The sequence below is a fragment of the Micropterus salmoides genome, unplaced genomic scaffold (assembly GCF_014851395.1).
Source record: "Micropterus salmoides isolate LMB-PRFRI ecotype aquatic unplaced genomic scaffold, ASM1485139v1 Ms_hic_scaffold_8, whole genome shotgun sequence".
Lineage (NCBI taxonomy): Eukaryota > Metazoa > Chordata > Actinopteri > Centrarchiformes > Centrarchidae > Micropterus > Micropterus salmoides.
In genome coordinates, this window is record NW_024044570.1 from 1,000,154 (window position 1) to 1,011,635 (window position 11,482).

The 11,482-nt window shown below is 44.1% G+C and overlaps 1 protein-coding gene across 1 annotated transcript; it reads left to right on the plus strand.

Annotated features, from left to right (window-relative positions):
• The first annotated feature begins 1,119 nt into the window (after positions 1 to 1,119).
• On the plus strand, positions 1,120 to 9,546 carry LOC119894061 (tRNA-dihydrouridine(20) synthase [NAD(P)+]-like). Its single transcript, XM_038706556.1, is given in 15 exon segments — positions 1,120 to 1,200; positions 1,848 to 2,027; positions 2,111 to 2,156; positions 2,257 to 2,348; positions 2,452 to 2,495; positions 5,784 to 5,844; positions 5,919 to 5,966; positions 6,086 to 6,151; positions 6,350 to 6,420; positions 6,498 to 6,584; positions 7,800 to 7,924; positions 7,927 to 7,967; positions 8,051 to 8,172; positions 8,255 to 8,395; positions 9,390 to 9,546. Coding segments are annotated over 14 exon segments (1,182 nt in total). The 5' UTR covers positions 1,120 to 1,200; positions 1,848 to 1,907; the 3' UTR covers positions 9,508 to 9,546.
• The last annotated feature ends 1,936 nt before the right edge of the window (positions 9,547 to 11,482 follow it).

An 11,482-nucleotide genomic window follows, 5' to 3' on the forward strand; every position in this document is an offset into this window, starting at 1 on the left:
GAAAGTTGTATGTCTCTTAAATTTACATTATTTCTCAGTTTTGCTGACCTAAACTTTGTCTTCAGCTTCTTTGGTTATTCTGTAGCAGTGGAAGGAAATTAAGCCTTGAAACACATTTTTACAGTAAACACTTTGGAACAGCCTGAACACCCTCAGAAGCTTTATTTGTACAGTATTGCAACAAAAAAGGCAAATAGTGAAGGAAGACAGACCAGTTGGTTGTTGATAGATCCTACAGTGAAAAACTTCTTAACCCTTTCATGCCACTACAGTGGACAGATGTTTGGAAGCCATTTTGGGCATTTAAGTTATTTCCCAACCACCACGTGGCGGACCCCCAAAGCGTTGTTTACTATCCCATATGATTACTATCTGTTACATCTCTGTCATTTTGATATAGTGCATCTTAACTTCAAAATAACAGAAGGATGTGGCGATGCACCAAGTTTCTCAGCAATAACTGTAAAATCCTTTTATTCTCTGAAAACTAGACCAGTTAAAAAAATATTTTCCAACTAAATAGGTTGTTAGAAATACTTTAATACAGATTTTAATTCTATATTTATTGTACATATTATGTGACACCTGCCCACTCCAATGGATGTTATGCGCCAAAGGGTTTGTTCTGCCTTTGTAGAATCTGCCTTAGTTTTATTTAAAATGATGATATAATTTGCACTTGAATAACTTTATGTATTACATCACTTGTTTTTAGTAAATGTTTTTAAAAAATTGTTTTTTTGGACCTACATTGAGTGCCACTGAATCACTTTTGGTGCACATTTCAAAATTTAACGTGTTGTTGAAAAAAGATAGGCATAATTTTTATTTTACTTGTTTAAAGACAAACAAAAATGAGTACTTTGTGATTTAATAATTAATGCATGAAAGGTTTAATTTATTTGTTAATTTTAAATCTGAAAATGTTTTGGTGAAGTAAACGTTGTTTTTAAGTTCTCATTTAAGGTTTTTCACTGGACTTGAACTACTTAGATTTACACTTTTAAAGGTCTTGAAAAAGAAAAAAAAGAAACTTTTGAGTTGTTCTGTTGTTCTAGATGAACTGGCTCTATGTGAGGTGCTGATCTACACTATCAGTGATCTACATGGTGACGTAGAAGTCTAAACAGGAAGTGCAGACAGCACGCGTTTCTGTCCCCACATGACCGCACGTTACAGCTGCTGTCACCATAAATGCCGGTGAGTTTATTTAATTCAGAGTTAGACAGATTATAGATAAACGCGTGTGTCAACACAAGCGTGTCTACAATCTGAATGACTGTTTATTGTAGCTAACGGCACGTCGAAGCAGAGAGTGTAGAATGTTAGCATAGCATAGCCCTGATTGATGCGTTCAACCAAACTACATTCAGAAATGTCGCAGTTTAAAAGATGCGTACTTGTTGGTCAGAGAACGGACTTGCCAGAGTATGAATTTTATCTAATTACAAATCTTTATCGCTCTCTAGTTTCTTCGGTTTACGTTTGATTAGTTAATTTCAATTTCATGTCTGTAAACTCTTTACTTATTTCAACTCTTACCGGTAGAGAAAGCCAGATTAATTTGCTGACCTGTAGGAGTAGCTGGAGACAGAAGCGGTACAAAAAGTTAATGGTATTTGTTATATATGTGGCATGGTGATGTTATTGTTTGCCGGCTCGAAGAATAAAATACACAAATTCAGGTCTGAAGTTGAATGTGTTCAGTTGTCTTTTACTTGGGCCAGAACCGACACCACATTAAATCAGCTGATTTTTTTAACAGAGTTTCGCGTGTGGTGAAAACGAGGCTTCCCGCGGTAAAACGAACCCAGAACTGTCGATAACTTAAATCCCAGTGTTTACAGGTGAGCGTCTGGATGACTGGTGCCCGTCTGCGTTGTTGACAGGACGACTGAGCCGCCAGGATGGCAGCAGGCAGGCTGAGCTTCAGAAACATCACCGCCCTGGCTCCGATGGTCCGGGTGGGGACTCTGCCCATGAGGCTGCTGGCTCTGGACTACGGGGCTGATGTGGTTTACTGTGAGGTGAGGATGGAGGCTTTGACAGAGGAAAATAAATCAGACATCAGTGTTTAAAAGTGTTGTTAACTGTTTGCTGTCTCTTGCAGGAGTTGATCGACATCAAAATGGCCCAGTGTCAGAGGGTGGTGAACGGTAAGAGTCTGTTCACACTCACACCGGAGGCTGAAGATCCAGACCGACACGGGACAAAGGCAACAACACACACCTCATGTTTGTTTTTTAATTGTGTCAGAGGTGCTGGAGACGGTGGATTTTGTGGCTCCAGATGATCGAGTGATGTTCAGGACCTGTGAGAGGGAGAAGGGCCGAGTCGTCTTCCAGATGGTGAGACGGGAAACAGTTTGGACCGGACAGCGTGAACGTTTTCCTCCCATGTTTTCATTCGCAGAGCCCTGAGTCTTCTCTTCTTTTTTTTGTTATTTTTCAGGGAACCGCTGACCCAGACAGAGCGCTGAGCGTGGCCCGGCTTGTGTGAGTCTCTGACCCTTTAATTCCCTGCTAATGACACAATATGAACGTAGTTTCAGAGTGAACACCATACGTACAAGATAAGTACGTAGCGTGACATTAAGACACAGGCTGAAAATCTGTTCTATGATAAAGGATAATTTGGATATTTTTAAACCTGGACCCTATTTTCACGTATTTTGGTGAGGAAATGACTCGTTGGTACAAAAAGATTTCTGATCTGTACATTAGATGCTTCAGCCAGCAGCAACATATTCCTGCGGGGCAACTGCGCCCGTCAAAATGACGTCCACAAAAAGCGCTTCTTGTTGCCACAGGCTCAGACTGTTACCGCAGTGACATCATCGTGGAAAGGATCCCTATGGGGGACTACAGGGGCCCCTCGTTGGTTTTAACAGGAAACTGAAGTCTCGCTCAGGGACAGTTATGGTGGCGATGGAGCAGTGGATAAGACGCTTGCCTCTGGTGTCCCTGAGTAAGACATTTAACCCGTAGCTGCGTGTGACCTCCAACATGTACAGCAATCGTAGGTCAATTTGGATAAAAGCGTCACTTTGTGTTGTGGTGGGACATAAAGGCGTGATGATACAAGTGCGTCAGGAGACCTGACGATGGTCAAAAACAACATGAGAAGATTTTGAACAATATTTCTAAGAAATATGAAATGCTGAAATATGAGTTGGGTTCTTCCCCAGAAGATTTAGAGTTTTAAACACTTAATTTCCTGCATTCTGGAGACATTTTCTGCTTCATTTCACTGTGGAAATGTCTTTATTTATATAAAGAGAGTTGGCAGGTGACAATTCATGAATATAAAATATAACCGATAAGCAGATTTGTTTCTCCTATATTTAATTCACGCTCTGAAAACTCGAGAGAGGCGAGTTGTTGCCGGACGACGAAACACGAGTCAGAGTTGGAGAGAGGAGTTTGTTGTGTTGGCGTACATCAAGTCTCACCTGCAGGTCCTTTACGTACAGAAATAGGGCTGAACGACGAATCCTTTTCAAATGGAAATTGCGATTTGAAAGAACGCGATTAGCTAATCGTGAAGACGGCGATTAAAATGTAGGTTAATTATACATCTGACTCGTTTTAAACAGTCATGCAGTTACAAATTAAGTCCGTTGTCGTCCTTTTGTGACCGACCTGGGCCTTGTTTCAGGAAGCAGGTTCAACAAACTCTGAGCTGTCAAACTCCAAGTTTTCGGTTTCAGAAAGGCCGATCGGAATAAGTCAATGGAGCTCCGATGCTACGATTCACCACGGCAGCGGCTAAATAAAGGCAGAGCCTTTTAATCGGGTGGAGCTAGAAATATGAACACTTGCCAACGCAGACCATGATAGGCTCTAAAACGCAGGATTGATACGTTAACAATATCAGGCTCCATTTTATACAGCGCTGCTCATTCATCATTTACCAGACTGGAGTTTCCTTAATGAATAATTCTCCTGCAGCCTGTTTTAAACAGCTACAGTCCTGTTTATTCAGCTGGAGCCTGACGGGACTAAACGCCGGTGGCAATAACTGAAGATGAAAATATTAATGGAACAGATTAGACACAGTTTAGGCTCCTCATGGACCTGTGATTGGAAAGCCACAGTCCGCCTCAGTAGGTCTATTAATGATTTCTTTGTAATGTAAAATGTGTCTAGCTTCAAACTGACTGTGAAGTTTTAGACGTCTATGTTACATTAATAAAATCTTGCTCATTTCGTATTTTATTAAATGCTGTCAAAACACATTCAGACGATCAGCAGAGAATGAAAAACTCACTTTTAAACTACATGTATTAGTTTCAGCTGCACCACAGTCATCCTCACTCAGAGATATTCACATCATATCCAGCTGATAACTACGACAGGAATGTTCAGTCAGTGCGACTACAAGATGAAAGGTCACTGTTCATTGATCAGTTTTATACAGATTAGTAATTTAAACAGTGAATACTGCAGCACTGTAGCACACAATAAGTGTTTTTGTGCCAACCTGACAGCTGCAGAAATGTCCACAGAGTCACTGAGTTATTAAGAAGGACAGTGTAGCTTATAGATTTTATTCTGTGCTGAGGATAAGTTTACAATGTCCAGAGATAACTCTCTGTCCAAACATCGATGACAGACTGATCATAAAAGCATCATGTTTGGGTAAAGAAAAAAACTAACAGCCTATTTAACCGTGATTTTGATGTTTCTAAAGACGTAATTGCGTTCATATATGTGCTATGATATCGACAGTCTGAATGAGGAAATGTCAGAAGGTCATTTCAGGATCTGCAGGAGGGGAGGAGTCAGAGAGAATCTCAGCGTTAGTTGACGTAAACCTCGTCCCGAGCAGGTCAGGTTCACGGCGTAAGTTGCCGGGGTTACAGACCTAGACTTTGATTTGTTCAGATTTTTGTGCTTCTACCAAGGTTAAGTAGCTACGGAGTTAAATTGTTTCTGTACGACCAGTTTGTCTCTGCCGTTCTGCGTCTGGTTCATCTTCTCTGTGCTGCTTGATGCGGCTTCCGTCATAAATAGACTGGCAGTGAATATCAAACTTTAGCTAAACTAAAAAGTTTTAAAAAACACAAATCGAATCGTAACGGCAATATCTGGCAGAAAAATCGCAGTTAGATTTTTTCCCTCAAATCGTTCAGACCTTCTTCGTGCATAACAAACTCCTTTATTGTCGTTCAGATTATACAACAGCAGAGTGAAATAGTGTTTCTCCAAGCTCTATGTGCAAATATAAACATTAAAAGGCAAATACACGTAGCACAACAACAAATAGACAACATAAAAAACATTATACAGTGTTGGATTATTGCACAGAGTAACAGTAAATAAAATTCTCACAAGATTTCAGAGTGAGAACTGTCCTAAAGCGAGACTTCAGTTTCCTGTTAAAACAAAGTCGGTCACCAGGAGTCCGTCGCGGCGACCCTTTGTGATGTCGACCTGCTGTAACAGTCTGAGGCAGAAAGCTGGTGCATTTTCCCTGAAGGAATATTTTGCAGCCGGTTCAGCTGCCGGCTGAAGCGTTTACTGCACGGATTCAAAACTTTGTACCTTCTAGTCATTTCAACACCAACAGATGTGAAGAATACAGAAATGATCCTTTAACATTTAAATATGAAAGAAGAATTATGCTCAAAGTACGAACTCACTCGCAGAGTCTAAAAGAATATGACTATAAAAATATAATAAAATGAATAATAATGAATAATGAATAATCTGCAGCGGTGAACGGGCCATCTTGTATCCCATGATGCATTGCTGAATCTGGTTAATGTTGTTGTCGCTCAGGGAGAAGGATGTGGCTGCTATCGACGTGAATATGGGCTGCCCCAAAGAATACTCCACCAAGGTGAGTTTCCTGTCTGTGACCAACCTGCTGCTGCTCTGACCTTTGACCTCTGGCTGACCTCTGACCTCTTGCAGGGCGGGATGGGAGCAGCTCTTCTGTCGGATCCTGACAAGATCGAGGCGGTGAGTACTTCAACCGGACGACAAGTGTGTCAGCTGAGCGGCAGTAACCTGATAACCAACCACCTCTTTACATTTATATCAACAAAAAGACGACGGATTAACTGTGAAAATATCTGTAGATCCTCAAGAAGCTGGTCACAGGAGTTTCCATACCCGTCACCTGTAAAATCCGAATCCTGCCTTCGGTAAGATCGTTTGTTTTCTGTTTCTATCCTTGCTGCTTTAAATATCTCTTCCTCTTGATGTTATTCAGAATCCGCCTGTAGTCATGAAATGTGTCTCACTCTCCCCATCAGGGTTGTTGTGATTGTTGTTAGCAGATTTATCACGCGTCTCGCAGTAACATCTGCTGTACCTGGTGTCGTGTTCTTCACTGCTTTCAGGTGGAGGAGACGGTCAGTCTGGTCCAGAGGATTGAGAAGACCGGCGTCGCTGCTGTCGCTGTTCACGGCAGGTAAACCGCTTACAGTTTACGCAGCAGCACCGCTGGAGAATCACATGGAGTCACCGTTTGGCATTTCTGTTGTTCAGGTTGAAGGACGAGCGTCCCAGACACCCCGTCCACTGCGATTACATTCAGGCCGTCGCTCAGGCGGTTTCCATCCCCGTCATCGCCAAGTAAGCCTCAACACCTGCTCCTCCATCTTTTTGCTCCAACAGGTGTCAGACTTGAAAAGTGTCTGTGACCACAGGTAAGACCTTTATTTTATTCTCAGATAAGGATTATCAAAACAAGTTCATCGGATTAAAACAGTCAGCGCGGGCATGCGGTTCTGCAATGACACTCGTTTTGTCTTGTTATAAACCCAGCACACCTAATCCTTTACAGCGGAGCCCCCCTCCCTCCCTGAAGGCCCAGACCCCAGTTAAGCTTGAGCCAATATGTCGGGGTAATAAATGCTGCATCGTGTTAATAATCGTGAGTTTTGCCTAGTCGAGCCGCCCTATTCTCAAGGTTCTATGTCTTGACCTGGTTCTACAGTTTCAAGCAGGGACTGTTTAGAAAACCCGGTGTATTCAGCACGCTGAGGAGTTTTGTTCCTTTAAAATTAAATCTAACAGATCTGTCTAGCCGTCCTGGAAGAGGGATCCCTCCTGGGTTCAACAACGGAGATGATGGTACAGATTGTAAAGCCCTCTGAGGCAAAGCTGTGATCTCGGGCTGTTTAAGTTGACCAGAGAAAAAGAAATGTAATTTGTGACAAAACCTGAATTTGCTCAGCTGCTTTTTACTCCTCTTTATAACAAAGCTAAGTTATTTGTGGAGATTACTTAAACCTGCAGTGGAGACTTTGTCTCCCCCTTCTGGTAGTGAGAGTAACTACACAAACACTGTCGACGCCCGCTCATGACGTGCAAAAACAGAGACTTTTCCACATTTCTGGGCAATAAACAGCCACACAGACGACTCCAAAGAGCAGTAACGCGACTTCCTGTCTGCCCTCACAGCTACACCAGTAATTATCCACGTTTGTCCTCGCCGTCCTTCGCTGTCTGTCTGACTGTAATCCCTCCTCTGAACGCAGCTTTTCTCTTTATCTCGAGCGTCAGAAACATTTTCTTGGCTGCATACAACACAACGCTGCCGAAGCCTATTTACATCAAAATAAACTTAAACAACCAGACACATTTTCTCCAGTCGACCTATTTCTACTTTTTCCACAGCAGTGCCGGATCCTGCAGCTCTGGGTTGCTCCCCCTTCAGCTCTGGCGAACTAATCATCACTAGCTGGCGTAAAACTGCAGATTTAAAAACTTGTGTATACTGCGAGTACAGAGAGATTTATCTGGCGGTGAGAAGCCTAATCTGCGTTGTAATGGTCTCTCCTGCAGCGGAGGCTCTCTGGATCTGGTGAAGACAAACGCCGACGTCGAGGAGTTCAGGAAGGCGACGGGCGCCTCGTCGGTCATGTTGGCCCGCGCCGCCATGTGGAACGCATCAGTGTTCAGCAACCGGGGCCGCTGCCTTTAGAGAAGGTCATGGAGGACTACCTCAAATATGTGAGTTTCTGTAGTTCTGCTTCTCAGCGGGGGAAACCTTGGCTGCCCGATGACTGACGCTGTTCCCGGTTGTGTTTTCTCAGGCGATCCGATACGACAACCACGTGTTCAACTCAAAGTACTGCCTGTGTCAGATGCTGAGAGACAAGGTGGAGTCTCCTCTGGGGAAGCAGGTGCAGGCGGCTCAGACCAACGCTGAGATCAGGTATTAAACCAGAGGGGACGCGGCCGACTGTGTGACGTCAGGCGTCGGCGATGCAATGTGACGTGGTGTGAATGTGTTGCAGCGAGGCGTACGGGCTGCGGGAGCTGTACCGGCAGACCCAGGAGCGGCTGCAGGCCAGGAGGGCCGCCCTGCAGAGCGGCTGCCAGCCGGACCCACTCGTAATGGACGGAGACGTCACCACCATGGCTGTCAAGTTTGAGCGGTCAGTAAACAAGCTCGGTCAAAATAATGAGTAAAATAAAAAGTGGGCCTCAGTCTCGCATCCCAGCGTTTGTGCCGCCGCACGACTTGATTTAAAAGGATGTTCTGAACGGTGATGTGTTCGCATTAGCATCTAACATCCAGGATCAGAAACAGCTTTACTGACTTTTTACACATTTGCCTCGGTGACGGGACGGTAGCGAGAGACCGATATGAATTAGAGCTGCAACCATTAATCGATTAGTTTTCAACTGTAAGTGAAAATTCTCTGATTCCAGCTTCTTAAATGTGAATATTTTTGGTTTCTTTCCTCCTTTATGACTGTGAACTGAATATATTTGGGTCGTGGACAAAACAATACATTTGAGGTCATCTTGAGTTTTGGGAAACGCTGAACAACATTTTAAATTCTCTGACATTTTATAGACCAAACTACTAATCAGTTAATCGAGCTAATAATTGACGGGTTATCTAACAATGAAAAGAATAATTAGTTGCAGCCCTAATATAAAAATTAATGTGTCTAAATTGGTGATTTACTAAAACTTTATTTATCTGTCTAAAGTTCAGTACCATGCAGCAGCTTTTCCACCTGCACAAACGAAGATTTGTTAGCATGTAAATCTGTTCCCATCAGAGAGAGACACAGGAGTGGATTTCCACTCTCATAAAAATACTCCCATCAGAAAATAGCACCTTTTCCCCGTCCCATCCCAGGATTCCCAGAAACATTTCAGCCTCTGGTGTTAATTTCTTTTTAAAAATAGAAATGTGTGCCTCACGGATGAATTTTGTTATTTAAAGAAATTTGCCTCCCAGTTCGCTCGGCAGGATGAATTTAGCGTGTGTGTCACAATCTGATGTCGTCATGTTAGCGTTCATCTGAAAAGCTGTCGTTGTAAATCTGCTAAATGTGTCACCCGATGAGTATTTGTTACTAAACAGACATTTTTCAGGAGAGGTTTGATGATCTCGACTTGTTTTTGTGGGTTTAGGAGAGAGTATCCAGCTCACATCACGCCAAAGATGTTCCTGCTGGAGTGGAGCCGCAAGGAGAAGCTGGAGCAGCCGCTTTACGAGACGGTAAGAAAGTTAATTAAACCTGCGCAGTGAACTTCTGCGGAGTCTGATGCCGGGGCTGATCCTCGGGCTGATGCCGGGGCTGATCCTCGGGCTGATGCCGGGGCTGATGCCGGGGCTGATGCCGGGGCTGATGCCGGGGCTGATCCTCGGGCTGATGCCGGGGCTGATCCTCGGGCTGATGCCGGGGCTGATGCTTTGCGGCAGTCTGATTTATATTTACTTTGATTTGATAGATAACTGTACTGGCTGTCGAGCTTCACCTGAGCAGGAAATTAATTATTTCTAACAGAACTTGTGACCACAAAACAAACCCACAAATGCTCCAGAGAATCAGAGGGAACGTGTTTCCCAGGTTTTTATGCATTTATGTTTTGATGTTATAATTCCTACGGTGCAGCGTGGCTCCGTGTTTGAGCCTTGATTGATTTGTACAAATAGTGCATCAATGTGACAAAGATGTAAGAAACACATGACGCGCAGATTATTCTGCCAACAGAAAGCCGTCCAGCTTTTAACCTGACTGCACATTTCAGGATAAAGCCACATTTCAGATAGATGAATGATCCAATACTGATATCAGATACTGACTCAAATATCTGCCGTGGGTATCGGTGACAAGTTCTATGGGGGCGATGGGGGTCAGTAAAGGTAGAGTTTCACTGGGCGAGCCGCCCAGATACGTTACAAGACATGGATACGGTGGATATTTACAAGCGCTGACCAGGTAAAGTAACAGTGAACACACGAGTGCAGATCTCATTCAGTACCACGCTGGTTTTGATCTCTTTATACCCCACATCAGAGGTCACTAATTGATGGACCGCGGTCCGGATCCAGACCCAGCCTCTCCGGACCCCCGACCTACAGTCGATTTATTATGGAGAATTGCAACCTCGTGACGGAGCGTTTGTTTTATTTACTGTCCTGGTTTAGCGTCTCAGGAAACTCAGACCAACGCCATGTGTTCCAATCGCTCATGTGATGCTGCTCAGCCAATCAAATCTGTGCGTTCCAAAAAGCATCGCGAGTGAGATCCACAGTAGGGCTGGACGGTTTGGACCAGAAAGTCCTATCCCGTACTGTTAGGCAGATAAAATACATATCGGTATTTAAAAACAGAACTGGACTTTTCCTCCTACGATTCCGTTCACAGCAGCAGCTGCGCTGAATGTTTGAGCCTTTCAAAACAAAACCAACATGTTGCATGTAAACGCTCCGTATTTGTATGGCGCCTTACTAGTATTTTCGACCTCTCAAAGCGCTTTGACACTACATCGCTTTCACCATTCACACACTGTGGAACAGCCGCCAGGGGCAATTCAGGGTTCAGTATCTTGCCCAAGGACACTTCGACACGCCGCCTGGAGGAGCCGGAGATCGAACCGCCGACCTTCCGATTAACGCTTTTCCTCCTGAGCCACAGTCGCCCCTGCACGGTAGCGAACGAATAACATCTGACTGGTGTGTTCACTGTCGCTTCACCTGGTCCGTGCATCTAAAATATCCATGTTTCACGACTTGTAACGTAAAGACTCTGTTTCTCTGAAAAATGCTACACTGTGTCAGAGGGAGGGCGGGGGCTGGAGAGGGAGGGGCTGGCAGGGGGGGGGGGGGCTGCGTGCAGAGGGAGGGGCGGGGCGGGGCTGCGCGCAGAGGGAGGGGCTTTACAGAAACATATTAATTAACTCAACATCAAATTAAATCGGTATAAACAGTATTGTCTATTTTATCTCTTTGAAATGATAGGATACTTTATACCGGCCAGCCCTAATACACAGAGGAAGAGAGGAGGCGAAAGAGAAAAGAGGCTTTTAATCAAGAACGTACAGATTCTTTCCTGAACATTCTTCCCACAGGCAGCTGAAACCCAGAATGTCTATTTGATCTCAGACTGTCAGGATTATAAAAGCGTCGCTACGAGTGAAGCACAAGTCTTTAGAGCAAACGTACCCACTCAGATCTGAAGCGAGGAACAGAAAATCCAGTCCCAGCTGGCAGGACGAGC